At 40.8% G+C, this 19,190-nt stretch overlaps 1 protein-coding gene across 1 annotated transcript in view; it reads left to right on the plus strand.

Moving 5' to 3' along the window:
• The window catches only part of LOC131693040 (hormone receptor 4), a 125,110-nt gene that overhangs the window by 69,532 nt on the left and 36,388 nt on the right, over window positions 1–19,190 (plus strand). Inside the window, exon 2 of the mRNA XM_058980513.1 lies at window positions 16,586–19,029. Within this exon, the coding sequence (XP_058836496.1) occupies window positions 16,586–19,029 (2,444 nt within the window). The remainder of the gene's footprint in view (window positions 1–16,585; window positions 19,030–19,190) is intronic.

Below are 19,190 nucleotides of genomic sequence, written 5' to 3' on the forward strand. Positions count from 1 at the left end.
CTGTACGTATCATTCTAAAGGCAGTAAGTCCTTGATTAGCACAGGGTAAAGTCTGTTGGCGATCCAATCAATGTGATTTTGGAACACTGTGTAGTTGCTGTTGGATAATAACACATAGGTCGGAAGGTGAGATTTTCCTCCCTACCAGCATCCGTCTTACTCAGGAACTCGCTGCATTCGTAATCGTGATATGTACTAGCTACTCATCGGAGCACAGCCAGTCGTAGTAATCAATGGCAAAATGAAAACATCACCACCATCCGCCAATCATTCATTCCACGCGGCAGCAGCAGAGTGGCAATAAGAGTGCAAAAGTTTAAAAATAAACATTCTACACTCTCGACCACATAGCAAGCGAGCAGGCAATAAACAAACAGCGGGCAGACGTCGAAATATAGGTTAAATTTTGTGGTAGGTTAGTTATTTTGCACAAATATTTCCCTTTGCAAGTGCTCGGCTTCTATCGTGAGTGAGGCGACCGATGACGACGGAAATTTTACGACCTGCTCGCGTAGACGATAGAGGAAAAAAACAACAGTTTCAACAGGCGGCGGAAGCTCTACGGAGGAAGCACTCGAAAAATTAGGGGAAGCATGCTAGTGATTCAATCCAGAGTGGAACTTTGTGCAATAAACATTCTCTTACTCTTCCATGTTTAGTTAAATTACGTATAATCAGCTTTGGGAACGACATTGGAAGTAACAGTGGCAGTAGGTTTCCCATATACAAAATTGAACAAAATACCAAGAATCTCCATCATTAAAACACTTCAACACTGTTTTCTATAGCTTAATGCATTATATTAATTGTTGAATGTTGTCACCTTGTTCCGCGTATTTTATATGTATAAATTTATGTATTATTCAATGTGACATGTTCTTTCGAACATTTTTGCTAAACTCAGCTTTCGGTTATGATGAATAGTTCCATTTATGATCTATTACTAATCCGTAAGCGGTGACGTAAGAATCCACACGGCAGAGTTAGACGTGGGTCAAAAAAGACCGGTGTGTCATAGTCATCCACACCATCAACTTAGCGGCTGGTGGGCATACCGAGAGATGTATAATAATAGTAATAAAAACTTAAAACCCGTCTAAGTATTTCAAGGCGACTGTCGATTGGGAAATAGATGTGCGAATGAATTCGCGCAGCTCAGTCAGCAACCGTTGGTTTTGCCGCATGCATGTATTTTAATGCTTTCTTAAAGTTTGTGTTTGTGAGGTACAGTTTATTAGACCAGCATACATCGGTAGCTAAAATCTCACATGAATATCCGAATAACTTCAGAAAATTTGGATTTCATCTATTTAGCTGATCTCTTTAATAACCCAGTTCCAGTGGCGGATCCAGGAGAAGGGTCCTGGGGGTCCGGACCCCTCCCGAAAATTTTCAACTTGTTGAGAAATTTTAAGTTAGTTTGAATTTTATATTACTTTCAAACTTAAAATCTTTCCAAACCAAATTTGACCACCAATACCGATTTACATTAAATTAGGTATTTACATATTCCGTATTGTACAAAGTTCATTTTAAAATCGAAATTTCGAACCCCTCCCGAAATTTTTCCTGGAATCTCTCCCGAAATTTTTCCGAATTTCAACAGGAATTCATACAGATCGTCGTTACCAGCGGTTTTGTGATTTCTCAACGATGGTTTCTCCTCCCGGATCTCTAGAATATCGGGAAATAGAAACCTATAGTTAGCTGCACTTGCACCCTAATATATTCCCACGCTGTCTCATCGTCTTCTGCCACTAAATTAAGTTGTTCTTCATTGCACTGTTTCCACCTGTAGCACTCTTCAAACTTTATCGTGTTTTTAAATCATAAATCCCAAAACTCAGTCGTAACTTGTGTACAGTGGAAGAAAACAGCCTCCATCACGACTACCTCGACGAGATTGAATCAGACGCAAAAACAGAAATTGCTCTATAATTATCGAAGTACTTTTATTTCGTTTGTTCTGCACTTGAAAAATTAAAGCTGACTTCTTCTATCGAGGGAAAGAACAATAGAAAACGTGAATAACTTATGAGGAAACGTTATTTCACTATACAATTGTTAATACTGATACAAAAATTCAAATCTCTCGAAAATGACTAAATTTTAAGAGACTTTCATTAACAATATTTTAATTTTAAATGACATATTTTATAAGAAAATTCTCTTTACCTACATACCAAAAAAATATAAAAAATTTCGTTGGCGTAATTCCAAACATAGGGGGTGGGCGTAGCGTATTGGTAAATCGATTTCCTTGTACGCAGCGCACCTGGGTTCGAGTCCCGACCCCGCACATAGGGTTAGAAATTTTTCATAAGAGATTTTTCTAACCCGAAGAGGCGAATGACCTTAAGGTTAAAACCTCTATAATCGAAATAAAAAAAAAGAAAAATTCCGAACATAACACAACTTAACAAACCATAATTCTCGAAATGACAAGATATAAACGTATACCCAAGGATGCAAAATGCCTACCTTTTCTGCGGCTGTAATTTTTTTGCCTACATTCTCATTTCTCTCTCGATGCTGCTGTCATTCGCTAGTGCAGGACGCCCAGCGCTGTACGGCTGCCTGTGTGCAAAGCAGTAACATGACATAAAACTACTGTCCCCAGTACAGCCACCAGACGCGAGCGGTACAGCTTCTCTTTCCTTATTTTACATTTTTTAATATTTTCAATCTTTTTAATATTTTTATTCAAAAATTACGACAATGAATGCGGCTCATTTACGCCACGGCCGGCATCAACGCTTTCGTGTGCGGGCCTCTCCCTTTAACTATGCAGAGAAAAATGTACAAAGCGAGAGAACAAACTTTACTACGCCACACTCTCACCGAGCAGTCGGAGTACAGCAGCAAAACAAAAATGTATTCTACTGCTGTACGGGAAAATGTACTCAGTTTGGCTACCGTTCTGGCAAGAGCTGTAGTGATGCGTCGCTGTAGCGGGCTGTACGGCTTGTGCAAATGTAAATATACCGAAAAAAATGTAGTTTATCGGTACCGTTGGCATCCCTGCGTATACCGTTCAATTTTACATAAAGGATGTGATTTTCATGCGCTGTGCCATAAGGTTTTACTTATCAATATTTAAAATAAATTTCATATGTGGAATAAAATAACGAGATTTACGAAAGTCAACGTCATGCACAATTAAAATCAAACATAAAAGTATGTCGTTTTTGATGCTCATATATGAAAAAATGGATATAAACTTCAAAGGTAAAAATTGAACTGCGGTGCTTCAGCATAAGCATAGGAATTGCTTCAAAAATTCACCCCCGAAAAAGTCGCCAAGAGTTAACCTCCAGTATAAAAACTGGTAAAAAAAAAATTCGAACTCTGAAAAATCCTTATATACACAAAAATACTTTGTAAGAACTAGTTATATTTTGCAAGAACTCCGATTCCAATGAAATTTAATAACAGTCAATAGGGATGCTGTAGCTTTCAGTTGAGACTAAATTTGAAAAAATAGAGTCAAACGTTTCTAAGAAACAGATGTGAATTCACTTAAGGAACCAAGCCACTTTCCCGAAGCTTCCGGTTTCGCCGAAGGTGTCCAAAGGGGACAATGTGGGTTTGATTGGGAACTAGTGAGCTGAAACCATAAATTCAAGCAATTCATAATACATTTTATGAGTTTTTGCATCTTTTAGATAACATGCTGATACCTAAATTAAGTTTTATTTTTTGTGTTTCGAATTCATCTCGTCAGTAACTAGCACCATCTGGGTGTCTAGTTAGACGATGTATCTAAACTGGTACCCAAATTAGCACTAGTTAGACACAAAAAAAAATTCCAAGCAGTTCACACGACACATGTGAACGTTCAAAGCAACTGACTTTTTTGTGTCTAACTAGTGCTAATTTGGGTACTAGTTTAGATACATCGTCTAACTAGACACCCAGATGGTGCTAGTTACTGACGAGATGAATTCGAAACACAAAATATAAAACTTAATTTAAGTTAAGTTTTGTGCCCTTAATGCACAAAGTGGTTCAGTCCAATTTTCCCTTATGGGAATTTAAGATTGCTTAATGCTGATACCAATTTATATGGAAATTTCATGCGTGATCACACTTCTCAACCCGTAACTCTGGAACCGGAAGTCGGAATTGAATGAAATTCAATAGCAGCCTATGGAAACGTTGTTCATTTGAGACAAAGTTTGAGAAAATCGGTTCGGCCATCTCCGAGTTACCGAAGTGCATATTTTTGGTCACATACATACATACATACATACACACACATACATACGCACACACACAGACATTTGCCGAACTCGACGAACTGGTATAAGAGACTCAGCCCTCCGAACCTCGGTTAAAAAGCCGGTTTTCAGAGTGATTGCATAGCCTTTCTATAGGAGAAGTGAATATGGAAACCCTGATCTAGAGCCCAAGAGGAAGTATCTAGAGTTCAAAAGGGGGTAACTCAACTTTCGTGAGTCTTTTCCTTATCATTAATTTTCGAGTTATGGTTTCCTCGACAAAGTGGCTGCATAACACCTAGCACTTCATTTGACCATATCAAATTAGTTCGAAAGTCAGTCGCTAGAGCGTTATCAATATTTTAATGATACAAATTAGAAAAATATTGACTTTGACAAAGTTGGAGGTCGTGCAATCATATAGCCTGAAAATACAAACTTTGTAGGTCTTCTAGATAGGGAGCACTTTTTAAATTTATGGACGTTTTTACCCAAAACATGCTTATTTTTAATCTAATCATGTATTATTTCTTCACTACGTAATTTTAATGTACTGTGATGAAAATAACAAGAGAGTACATATTCATTAAGAAAAATATAGTTTGAACCGTCTAAATTGACAGTATAAAACATGCTTCGTATTTGTTGATTCAAAATTTCAATCAAACCTATTCTCATATTACTCTTATTTATTTTCCAAGATCTAGTGAAGAAATATGCTGCATTATGTTAAACGATGAAATAAAAACAAGATAGCTTTGGTTAAAAATTAACAATAAAAAATAGCGCCCTGTCTCTAAATATTCATTCGTTCATTTATTTAGTTCAACATCAATTTCATGATAACACTGAATCAAGAATTTGCCTCCACAATACTTGATTTGTAGCTGCTGCTCTCCAACGTCGGTTACGCCCAACACTCGCCAAATCACGTTCCACCTGGTCCGCCCATCGTGCTCTCTGCGCTCCTCGCCTTCTTGTACCAACCGGATCATTAGCGAACACCATCTTTGCAGGATTGTTGTCCGGCATTCTTGCAACATACCCTTCCCACCGTATCCTTCCAGCTTTGGCCACCTTTTGGATACTGGGTTCGCCATAGAGTACAGCGAGCTCGTGGTTCACCCTTCGCCGCCACACACCGTTCTCCTGCACACCGCCGAAGATCGTCCTTAGCACCCGTCGCTTGAAAATTCCTAGCGCTTGCAGGTCCTCCTCGAGCATGGTCCAAGTCTCGTGCCCGTAGAGAACCACCGGTCTTATAAACGTTTTGTACATGGTGCATTTGGTGCGGGGGTGAATCTTTCTTGACCGCAGTTTCTTCTGGAGCCCAGCACCGGCTCGTCGCATCACACCTTCCAGAGCGATGTTGAATAGTAGACACGAGAGTCCATCACCTTGTCTCAGTCCCCGTTGAGATTCGAATGGACTGGAAAGTTCACCCGAAATCCTTACGCTGTTTTTTTTTTACCGTCCATCGTTGCTTCGATCAGTCAAGTCAGCTTCCCGGGAAATCTGTTTTCGTCCAAGATTTTCCATAGATCTACGCGGTGGATACTATCGTATACCGCATTGAAGTCGATGAACAGCTGATGCGTTGGGACCTGATATTCACGGCATTTCTGAAGGATTTGCCGTACGGTGAAGATCTGGTCCATTATAGATATATTAAATTCCATAACTAATTTAGTTATAGGTTTTGTGCTCTTCACGCACAGATGGTTTTAAACAATTTTCTCCTAAGTGAAGAAAAACAGTTTTCACCTAAATTTCTGCTAAGCTAAACCAAGTTTCGATTTCTTTACTTCTCATCAACTTAATCAGAACTGTCTTTATTGCGGGACATCACGCAGGACTAGGGGTTTGCTCAGAAACACAAATAGTGTTTTTGTTTTTGGAGCTAGCATCAATCCGGCGCTAGCCTAGTCCTGTCACTAAGATAGAATTCTGATGAGACGGATTTGAAACGCAAATTACATAACTAATTTACAACGCTTTTTTTAGTTTTCCAGAGCCAAAACCCAAAGTTTTTTGTTCGATTTCATAGAATGATAGCAAACGACGGTTGTAGGATTTTTCGATGTCTCGATTTTGCCTAAAACGGCGCACCTTTAATCGTTGGGTGTCGAACAAAAAAAACACCTTTAACAGGCCAACGACGGTACCCACAAATTGCAATGTTCATAACTATGACTTCCTTTAACCGATTTGGACACTTTTAGATGTTTTGGATTCAGGAATTCGTCCACTTTTTGATTCTGTAAAGTTGAACCGGATGAAAGGATCTGGTTCTTGGTAATCCGGATTTTCCGGAGTAATGTTCCAGTACTAGGGTATGATTTGTAAATTCGAATCATGTCCTAGCAATTCGAGTATCAAAACTCTTCAATTTTTTCGGAAGTCTGTTATTTATTGTTACGGGGCCCTATGGCAATTTGAAAAATGAAATTGAAATGGAATGACCACTCACGGCCCCAACGGAAACCTGCTCCAGAATGTCCGTTCCGGGGTCAAATCATCAAATGCTTCCAAAACCAGAATATACAGCCCATTGATGCCAAGAATTTTGATACCCACATTGCTAGTATTCCATTGAAATTCACAACTAGTATCCCAGCACTGGAACATACTTCCGGAAATCCGGATTCCCGGGAACCGAATCAAGTAACCCGATTCATTTTTACCAAGTGAATGAGTTCCCGTATCCAAAACACTCAAAAGTATCGGTTGGAAATTACCTTAGTTACTGGCATTTCAGCTTTGTGGGTACCCGGGTACCCACGTCAGCCTATAACGTAGTAAAAAAATTCAAGGGCCCCTCCTCGCGCCCCGCCTTACTATATCAACAACATTATTAACCCAAAAGCTTGACTTAGTGAAGTTCTAAGATGTTACGAAGTTTCAATTTCCAGCTATGGATAAAACATGGGAATTTATTAATTGGAACCTAAAAAGGTAACCCGGGTACCGCGTCGGACACATAACGGTTAAATAAAAACAAGCACTGAAAATATTATTTGAAACGGTACCAAATTGTTTATTAAGAAATCCTTAGCACGTCGTTGGAAAAGGACACTTTTAAATATATTGTAAAAATTTAAGAGATCAAAAATATTTATTGAAGAAGTACCTCTAACATATCTAAATGTTGAAAATTCAAATTCTATTTCAACGCCTCTTAAACAAAACGTGTTAATTTTTAAACTTTAAAGCGTTTCCTCGAAACCAGTCGGAAATGTGCCGTTATGCCTAAGGGGCCGTTAATAAACCACGTAGGGGAATGGTGGGGGTGAAAGTCTTCGTTTGTCTACGATGGAGGAGAGGGTGCATGCTAAAAGTCTACACTTTGGGTTAGTTATAGCAAAATATTGTACACTTTTTAACTTGTCTCGAACCACTCCCGAACAAAAATTTTGTGTTCTAGAGAAAAAAGTTTTTAGGACAATAAAACTGCTGTAGTAATGTCCAGAGAAAATGTCATGCGTGGTGGATATGGCCGGAATATTAAAAATATCCATAGTATCATGCTTTGCCGAAGCAGGCTTCCACCAAAAACAATCATACCTGCACTTCTGATAGAGAATTGTGATAACACCAGTTTTTAGTGAATTTTTTGCAAGCTCATAGAGAAAAAGAAGTAAATGACATCATTTTCCAAAAAGGAAAATATTTTGATAAAAGAACTGGCGAAAGAGGGAAAATCGCAGCAAGATATTTCTTTCGTCTTCTAAAAAGACCGATAACATGTTTTTAATATTCGTCGTGATCCGAAGCCACGTGTAGCGACCAGACACCCAAGAAAGCAAACACAGTTGATGTTACTCATATTACACCACTTTCCACCATGGTTATATTCAACCCAATATTGAAGATGTGGCTGTTCGGCCATCTATGGGAACTGTCCATAAATGTCAGCTTCTTTCTCCGAACAGCCTAGATAAGCCGTGTAGTGTCGGTAGTGGTTGTTTCAACCGGCTAAGAATTACACTACGGACTACCTGTTCCGGTGGTAACACCAAACAGAGAACCCCAATTCCATAGTGTCATGCGACCCGTGCTATGGGTAAAATTGTTGAGGGGGTTTAAAATATTCTCAATGGCGAACGGAGCCTGGGAAGAGCCGGGCGAACTCCCCAGTAACTGGCTGTGGTCCACTAGGAGGTTGATAACTCTATTATCTCTCTCCGAAAAAACCAGCCTAGAGGCCGCGTGGCATCCGGCGGGTTTGAAGTATGTCAGTTATGGAAATAACTGTCAAATTCATTCGCAAAGGTGGCCGCGTCACTTATGAAGAGGCAAAGAGCTTTAGACCGATCAGTCTGACCTCCTTCCTTATCAAATCAGTGGAACGTTTAATCGACCACTACATTTGGGATGGTAGCTTGGGCGAGCACCCGCTGCATGCAATGCAACATGCATATCAGCGGGGGAAGTCTACTACCACCCTGTTACACAATGTTGTCTACAACATTGAAAAAGCTTTTTCACAAAAGCAATCAAGTTTAGGAGTTTTTCTCCATATTGAAGATGCTTTTGACAACGTGTCTTTCGAATCCATTTTGGAAGCAGCACGAGATCATGGAGTACCTTCATATATCACGAACTGGATACACGCAATGCTTAGCAACCGACATCTGTGCTCATCGTTAAGACAAGTAGAGATGAGGAAACTGAGTGTCTGCGGATGTCCTCAAGGTGGTGTGCTGTCACCACTTCTATGGAACCTTGTCGCCGATAGCTTGTTGAGAAAACTAAATGAGCTTGGGTTTCCGACATATGGTTTCGCCGATGATTATCATATAATGATCACCGGTATTTGCATTAACACACTTTTTGATTTGATGCAACAAGCCTTATGTGTGGTTGAGCAGTGGTGTCTTCATGTTGAACTATCAGTTAATCCAAATAAAACCTCAATGGTGCTTTTCACGCAACGAAGGATTACAACCGAAGCTCATCCATTGCAGTTTTTTGACTCTGAAATTATTGTCGAAGATCAAGTTAAGTACGTTGGGGTAATTCTCGACTCAAAACTTAATTGGACAGCTAACATCGATTTCAGGATCAAGAAAGCTTGCATGGCCTTTGGCCAATGTAGACGGGCTTTCGGCAAATCTTGGGGACTCACACCCAAGTACATTCAATGGATCTACACAATAATTGTTAGATCAATACTGGCATACGGGTGCCTTGTTTGGTGGCAGAAGGGAGAAGTCATGACAATCCAATCAAAGTTAAACCATCTTCAGAGGATGGTCTTTATGGCGATGACTGATGCGTTCTCGACAACACCTACTGCTGCTCTCGAGGCACTCTTGAACATAAAACCACTACATGTGTTTCTGAAACAAGAAGCACTTTCTTGTGCATACCGTCTTAAGGTTACTGGGATCTGGAACAGTAACCCAATAGATCGTGTAACTAGCCACACAAGACTGTGGCCCCAAATGGTTACTTGGGATGAATATACACTTGCTCCCAGTGACCTTACACTCACATGTAGTTTTCCTTCTAAAACTTTCAATGTGAGAATTCCTCTTCGTGAGGAATGGCTGTCTGGTTGGATGGAGCGACAATTTGAAGAATACGTAGTTCGTTATACGGACGGTTCTTTGTTGGAAGGCCGAGCCGGTGCTGGTGTCTTTTGTCATGAGATGAGATTAAACCAATCTCATTCGCTTGGTAGATACTGTACCGTATTCCAAGCAGAAATCTTTGCGATTTTGTGTGGCGTACAATCCGCACTTCAACAGGGAATTTGCGGTAAAAGAATCTATTTTTGCTCTGACAGTCAGGCTGCCCTGAAAGCACTTAGCTCGGCAGATTCGAGATCGAAATTAGTAATCGCAAGTCGAACTCAAATCGAAGAACTTAGCATTAGGTATTACTGGAAATGAATGGGCGGACGAATTGGCTAGAGCTGGCGCTGCGACTGATTTCGTTGGTCCAGAACCAGTTCTACCACTGTCAATAAGTTGGATAAAGCACAAGATTCGCTCTTGGGCTGCATTCGAACATACCAACCATTGGCGTAGCTTGCAAACTTGCGTTCATACAAAGGCTTTTCTGCCGGATGTGAGTCCGAAAATGTCAAGAAATTTGTTGCATTTTTCCAAGCACAACTGCAGTATTCTGGTCAGGGCACTGACTGGACATTGCAAACTCAATTATTACATGGCTACTATTCAACGCGCTGAGTATTATTCATGTGATCTTTGTGAATTCGATTACGGAACATCATATCATTTGATATGCAATTGCCCTGTATCAATGCAATTGCGCATCCGGTGTTTTTTGGTTCTCCATACATATTCATAAGAAAAGGATGGTTCTCCATACATAGATGAACCTATGTACAGAGAGCTGAAATTTAAGGATATGCTTTTGTTCCTAACCCAGTGTGGTAAAGAGCTATAGTTTTTTTAGCCGTATTTGAATGGCAATATCTTTTCGGGGGTGTTGTCGTTCTGTTATCTCAATATCCCCTCGGGGGTGTTGATATATCCGCTCACTGTTTGAGTAGAGGTTCTAAATCCCTCCGGGGGTTGGAAGTTTTATTCCTGCTGTTGTAGTACCTGCAGATCGTTCAGCATCACTCCGAAGGTGCAGAATGCTCTATGTCGTTGTTTTCCTTACCCCTAACCTTACCACTTCCCCAATTCTTCCCATCAGGAAAATGATGAAAAGACGATTCTTGGCAAGGCACAAATCTCCGATCAACATGGCGAACGTGCCATTTGAGCCAGACGCTACTGATTCCTGATTCCTGAAGACCGATAACATGTTTTCAATGTTCGTCGTGATCCGAAGCCACGTGTAGCGACCAGACACCCAAGAAAGCAAACACCGTTGATATTACACCACTTTCCACCATGGTTATATTCAACCCAATATCGAAGATCAGGAATGATCTGAAATAATCAGCGTCGTCCAGTACTCTCCAGAGGAGGCTTGTAGAGCATACACTTGTTTGTACGAGCCCCAAGGCAACAAACACCTGGAGACCCGACTATAATTCACCAAAAAACATATTTTATATATGGATATTTTGATCAGATGAGACAAATGTGCAAAATGGTTGGGTTTGAGGAGAAACTATTGCTTCGAAATTCAAAAAATTCTAGATGTTATTCACAAAAGCATGGAAGAGAGAATATTATGGTTGAGAGTTGTTTGTCTTGGTACGGAGTTGGTTCAATTTTCACGATCAAAGATATTATGGACCAATATTTCTATGCAGACATCTTTAGAGATTCCACACATTCAAAAACTAAGTGCGAAATTTCTTTGAAGTATTAGTTTATACTGTATCGATTTTGTTGGTTATTTTCGGCAAATTTGAGACTAAGAGAAACGAAAGCAATACAATTGAAAGACGTATAGGTGTTCTAGAGCGAATCAGTTATAAACTTAGAACGGAAAACTAGAAGTAGGCAGGCTCATATGGACATGATCGAAGGGAAATGTGAATAATTCTTTGCCTTCTGCTAAGTAGGAGTTGGGCGTTGCACCCAAGTCTACCGCATGGTCTATGGTAGAACATAACCCATTATCATGTTTTACCGCCGACGCCGGCGGTAAAACATGATTAGTATTAGTTTATGCAAAATAGTGAACCGAAGAATAACGTTCGCACCGTTAAAAAGTGGCTAAATGCCCATAACAATACATTTTAACAGACCTCTACTTCTACGTTATGAATGCCCGGTTCTTAACCCTTTCATGCCCAACTTTTATTCTCGTGCATATAGGGTTTCAAAACTATTTTTCCTTGAAAACAGTCGGATCAAGAAACACGAAAAGCCTTTTTTGCCTTTCTCATATAAAGAAAGGCTATGCAATCACTGTAAAAATCGACTTTTTAACCGAGACCCGGAGGGCCAAGTGTCATACACCATTCGATTCAGTTCGTCGAGATCGGCAAATGTCTGTGTGTGTATGTATGTGTGTGTGTGTATGTGTGTGTGTCATTTAAACTCACACAATTTTCTCAGAGATGGCTGTATCGATTTTCGCAAACTTTGTTTCATCTGAAAGGTATAACGCTCCCATAAGCTACTATTGAATTTTTAGTTGATCCGACTTCCGGTTCCGGAGTTACGGGTTGAAGAGTGCGGTCACACAGCAAATTCCCATATAAACTGGTACCACCATGATGTTCAAATGAAGTAAAACATTAAAATTGATGTAACATTACTCTAGTTTGCGGGTCTGGATCACTAATGATCAATCAAAGCAGCTTTGACCACATTGGCCGCCTATGACGGTTCATGACGCCCCCGGGGAACCCGCCTAGTTCCTAAGCTAATGCCACACCCATTCCCCAACGAATTCTCTACTGATTTTTACAAACTTGATTTCAAATGAAAGATACAGTAATACCATTGACTGCTGTTGAATTTCATTCGGTTCTGACTCTTGCTTCCGGAGTTACAGGGGTATTAGTTAGGATACACTGGAATTTTCCATATAAATCGGTACAATCGTAATACCTCAGAGGCTAAAAACTATTGAAATGGTCACCAAATTACTTCTAATCGCATATCTAGATCACTGATTGCCAATCAAATATTCTTTGAATATATTGTCCACTATCGACGATTCCGGAAGTCCGGAATTCCGGGCATATTCCACAATTAAAGTCACATCGGTTCTTGGGTGATGACTGAACCGATTTTCTCAAACCAAGTCTCAAATGGATGGCAAAATATGCAGTTGAGTATTGCGTCGCCGCCCCTCACCCCCCCCCCTCTGGCCCTTACACCTCCCTCCTTCATCACTCACCTCCCCTTGGACCACCCTTACGCCCACATTTCCTTCATCCATCCCGTATACCGAAATAAGATGAAGGATTTCTGACGCATCCTCCACTCCCACTCTACTAACCCCCCATTCCCTCCACTTTCAAACCCATTCCACCAACATTTCAAAACATAATCACATCAAGATAACATTGAACTCATGCTGATTAAGCTAATTAAATATTATTCTTTTGCCTTTCTCATATAGAAAGGTTATGCAATTGCTCCAAAAACCGACTTTCTAACATACAACTCAGTTCGCCGAGATTGCAAAATATATGTGTGTATGTATGTGTGTATGTATGTATGTATGTGTGTGTATGTGCGGATTTGTTAACAAAATATCCACATCGGTTTCTCGGAGATGGTTGAACCGATTTTTACAAGCTAAGATTCAAACGAAAGGTATAATATTCCCATAGGTTGCTATTGAATTTCATTTTCAACCGACATCTTGTTTCGGATTACATGTTGAAGAGTATGGTTACAAAACAAAATTTGTTGATTTGTCCACATCGGTTTCTCGGAATTTTCTGAACCGATTTTGACAAACTTAAATTACAAGGTGATACGTACGATTACGCAGCAAATCCCGATTCTAACGAATTCTGCGATTAATGTAAAAAGGTGAACTTTTTTCCAAAATCTAAACACAACTGTTGAATTTGTAGATCTAGGTCACCAACAGTCATGCAAAGTCTCTTTGGCCACACTGGCCACCATCGACGGATCCGGAAGCATCCAGATTCAGAATAACGGATATATTGGTTTCTCGAAAATAGCTATACCGATTTGATCAACTTAGTCTCAAATGAAAGGTGTTGCGTCGTCGGAAACTGATATTAAATTCCATCTCCATCCGACTTCCGGCTTCGGAGTTACGGGTTGTGGAGTGCGATCACATAGAAAACTCCGATTCAAACCGATACCGCGATGAATGCAAAAAGGTGCTCTTATGTATACTTACCAAGTGTAATAAGAATGAAAGACATTTCCATTATGTTATATTGTACGAACTAGCTATTAAATCATAGTTTGGAGAAATGAGAAAGGCACAATTGCACCTCTAGGTGGATTAAAACAGGTTTTTAACGCAATGCCTGCTTACTGTTCTTGGTCTTGGTCAGGCGGGAGGAGTCTTACAGAGAATTATCGGAAATGGAAGCTATTGGGTTCAATTCCCGATTCTATCAAGTATCTTCCCGGAATGGAAATTTTCTTGATGGACCCTGGTTGTTGGCGGAATATTCGAAATGTATCTGGTTACGTTCTTTTGAAGGAAAGGCTATGTCTGCAAATTGAACCAGTCCGTTTCTTTTTGTTAACTGGTTTTGTTATGGATCAAAATATTAATTATCTTTTAGATAAATCGTTCAGCTCACACCTTTGTGGGGGTATGAGGTGGGACCGTCATCATCATCATCAAAGAAAACTGTCAATGGATGTTTTATACATTGACATAAACTCGAAAATGACATTTCTTTACAGCATGAATTTTTTACATTTCGGGCCCTTCCACAATAATTTAGATAAAACCTTACAAAGAAACCTTTTCAAACACGTTATATGCATAATACCACATCAGGTAAACTAATTGAATCAATAAAAAATACTGTCATTATATATTTAAATCCAATTTGAAAATGTATCACTTTGCGGTTCCTCCTGGCTATCGTTATATGAAACGTTTTCGGTGATATTTTTTTAAAACTGTGCATTCTGTTTAATTTTAAACAATTAGAGATGAACTAATGATATTGAAACTTAATAGACAACCCAAGGAATGTAATTTTTGCATCAAACCAAACAAATGCTGAGAAACCTGGCAGTGCAGAATACATTAACGGGGTCCAAAATATATAGGTCTGAATTAGTTTGGTTACCCTACTACATGTCGCACTGTGGCTCAGTCAGTGTTTAGCAGAATCGGATTGTTAATAATGGATATACTGCCAAATACTAATAATTGAATCTTCACACAGGATCATTAACTCATTTTATTATTTTTCACAGTAGTGCTAGTAGTGTTCATAAATACTAGACCCGAAAAAATCGGAGGCAGACAAAATCGTGCGCTAATAAAACAGAATCTTTACTGTAATAATATTTCATACAAGCCATCAAAATGGAATATTTTTAGTAATTTAAAATTATTATTATCATGGAACTATGAAGCTACCCGAAATGAAAATAAATTTAAATTACGCCCATTCGCGAAACTTTGCATATTTGACTAGAAGACCAAACATAAATAGGTGCATACATGCATTTAATGGGAGGTTGGTTAATTTGGTAAATTCGTAGAGGCGAAATAGAAATAAAATTCTTGTGATGTGAAGAAGCACTGTGCAACAGTTCAAAACGTTTGGTCGAGGAGATTTTGAGTTATATTGTACATCACATTTTTTTCGAGGTGCATCCTGAAGATGTACTATCACTCTGCCAATGTTCAATATTTTGCAATGAAAATTGTTATTTAAATGTTGCGTTACTGTGTGGATTGATTGAATTGACTAACATTACCTTATCCCCCCTTAAATTAAAACTATACATGAAATGAGTTAGCTACATACCTTATATGTCGCTTTAAAGAATGTAAAATGTACGAATTTGTTTCACTTATCAGTACGGATTGATCCAAAAAGTTCCGTAAGTCAAACATTGATGAATGCACTTTAGATAGTACTTTTCCAATATGTAACAAATATTTAACAAGGATGAAACTTTTTTGATTCGATTATTCGTATGAAATTTCACTAGAAACTACGGATAATCAAAGCTGGCCTATACAACTAGTCCCTACTCGTGATTCATGCTTTTCAATGGTGATAAGCACTAACGGGATAATGAACCTTTGTATTAACAAACAACCGCATGAGTAGGATCGTGCTAAAAGATCTGCGTCAGTGAACAGTGAAATATGCATTCAGGAAGAAAACGGCCAAGAAGAGCAGTGCAAGAAACAATTATCCACAAACACACATACTCTCATACGAGAGAGTGCTTTTGCGTCAGTAATAACAATAAAGTGTCTGGCAATGCTTGAACTTTTCAAGATCACACATCCAACAGGGTTGATCCGGGCGATGAAAAAAAATTGTGCACTCGATCAACTCAAACGGTCATAACGTGGTGTGGTGTACCGCTGTCAGGGTAAAATTTGTTTTAATAACTTGCAAAGTAAACAAAGTGCATCGGATTCAACTCGGCCGACAAGAAAGGGGTTGATGGTGAGAGTAATTTGTTATTCACCGCGAGTGTCACACGCAGTAGAACATAATCACAATCATCTTCAAATCTGTGGAGAGTTAATCGCTGTTGCAATTCAAATGGTCAATAGTGGTGCATTACTCGGCATTAACGCGTGGCATTGAGGTTAATCGTGCACCGCTTATCAAGTGTCGATATACTTAGAATGCTGTATTTCCTGTTACTTGTAGAATGTCAGTTTCACATCCTGTGTGTGTTATCTTGTCATAGTCACTTATAATCAGCTAGCACTTAGGAATCTACCATTTTCAAGTTGACTAACTCCTGCCTACTTTCTTCTTTTTGCTTTTCCAGGAATTATGACATTGAGCCGTGGACCCTACAGCGAGCTCGATAAAATGAGCCTTTTCCAAGATTTGAAACTGAAACGAAGAAAAGTTGACTCAAGATGTAGCAGCGATGGGGAGTCCATAGCCGATACCAGTACTTCGTCACCAGATCTTCTGCAACCACTATCACCGAAGATGTGCGACCAGCAGCAGTCGGGCGGACAGTTAGAGCAGGAGGGGCACGCTGAGCTAGAGGATGGCTCACCAGCTCCGACTGCTGCTGCAGACCATCATCACCACCTTCCGCATCAACACCACCAGCAGCATCCGCACCAGCAGCATCCGCACCAGAACCAACACCACCACCACCACCACCAACATCATCATCATCATCATCCCCATCATCATAGCAATAATGTCGATAACAATAACACGTTAACAAGCAACAACAATAACAACAACAACAGCAGTGATAGTTGTTTAACGTCACCAAAGCCAGTGCATGATAACAGTGTGCTGAAGGACGATGATGTTGGCAGTGACAGGGCATCGCCCGATTCGCCGGGTTTGTTGATAGACGAACGGCCACCTTCGAGACTGAAACCAACGGATACCAGCGGTAGTATACCGGTGTCGTATTCCAGTTCTGCCAGCTGTGGCGGGGGCGCTAGTGTGATACGTTCGGTGGCGGATGAGCGTCCCCGGTCAACCAGTCCGCCAAGCAGCCATAACTTAGCGCTAATGAATTCCATACAATTACTACAACAACGCTACAATGCAAATGGCGGTGGAGGTGGCAGCAGTAGGGATTCACCTGGTGGCGGTCAGGATGGGCCCTGCCATTCACAACAACAGCACCAGCAACAGCAACAACACGTGACCGTACTAGTCACTCCATCCCGAATAAAGTCCGAACAGCCGACGACGCTGGTAACGCTCGGGATGCGCAAACAAGCTCCACCGTCAATTAATCTAGCAGATACCGAAAACACCAACGGTAGTAATACTAGTAGTAGTGATAACTGTAACGGTAGTAATAGCAATGCTAGTAATAATAATCAAGAGCCTAATAGACTTACATCGACACCGCATAGTTCAACGTCGTCATCATCGCCGTCGTCATCGTCGTCATCATCGTCGTCGAACTCTTCATCAGCATCTAGCGCACAGCTGAATCAGCTGGGCCAGCAGCCTGTTCACGTTCACATGTTTCAGCAGCCTCCCATGGGTGGCATGTCCAAATTCACATCTAGTCAAGCTTCATCAAATAGTCTAAATATTCAGCAGCAACAGCATCTCGCGCAGCAGCAAATGCTGCAAGCCATGCAACAGCAAATCCGCATCAAAAAGGAACGGATGCCACAGTACACGATGGTAAACCAAAACGCCAATTCGTCCATGATGCAGGGTGGTCATCTGCGACAACCAAACATGCAGATTATTGCCAACTCTCAGCAGCAAGCATACCTGAAACGGGAACGAACCCTAACGAATCCAAACTACACAGTCGTGAACGTTAACATGCCTCCCGTATCGATGGCTGGCAATGGCAATCACCAAAGGCAAACATCAACACCCACCAGCAGCAGGCCGACGCAAATGACTTGTAGTAACACCACATCGATGCAGCCACCGATGTCGCCTACTCAACAGCAAAACCGCCAGCAAAGTCCAGTCCCTATAGGCTCCAGTAACATGACCCAATCACCACACATTATTATCAAAAGGGAACGGCAACAATCCATTCAATCGTTGGGTAATCAGGCCATGCAACTTTCGCCCAACAACCAGCGGTTACCCAGTCCTATCCAAGTCAGTCCCACCACATCGCCGCTTAATCCTGCCCTACAAATACGACATCCATCTCGGGATGCAGCTATTTTATTTCGTGTCAAAAACGAAGCACAAATACCAAATCTCATGCCACAACAGTTGGGTGCCGTGCCCCAGCGGATGACAGTTTGGCCTGGTGGTCAGCAAAGGATCAATGGCGTGAAACCGGAAGTGATTGGTGGTCCCCTGCCACCGCTACGAAACCAAATATCTCCCCAGCAGTCCCCACAACACTATCAGAGTCCTGGTCCGATCACCTCGCAAGCGTCCTTTCGTAACACCCCGACAGTAATCATGGGCGAATCCTGCGGAGTACGAACCATGGTCTGGAGCTATGATTCCCCACCGCAAGTACAAACTACAACACCATCGATTCCATCGTCGCCGTCGGCAGCTAGTAGTACAGCATCGATACAGAGCCCAATGGGTCCGGGTTCGTCGCATAGTGGTGGCACTGGTCTTGGTGGTGGTGGTGGCGGTGGTGGAAGTCAAGGAGGTGGTAGCGTTCCTCAGTCCCCGGGCGGCAGCCACCACCATCAAAACAGCAACAGCAGTAGTAGTAGTAGCAGCACCAGCAACAACGAGGAAGCAGCACATCTTCTGCTAAGCCTAGGACAAACCGTAAGGCAGAATGAGGTGAGGTTTGATCGTTGTACTTGCATGGGTAGGGCTATTATTAGTATATGAAATTGTATGGTTTTCGTACGATATTGCCTTGGGACATTTGATTTGGTTACTTTTGTATTTCATTAAAATACATAAAAAAGCTACAATTGTTGTTTATTGCATTAAGTATT

Source organism: Topomyia yanbarensis, chromosome 3 (assembly GCF_030247195.1).
Source record: "Topomyia yanbarensis strain Yona2022 chromosome 3, ASM3024719v1, whole genome shotgun sequence".
In the NCBI taxonomy this organism is placed as follows: Eukaryota; Metazoa; Arthropoda; class Insecta; order Diptera; family Culicidae; genus Topomyia; species Topomyia yanbarensis.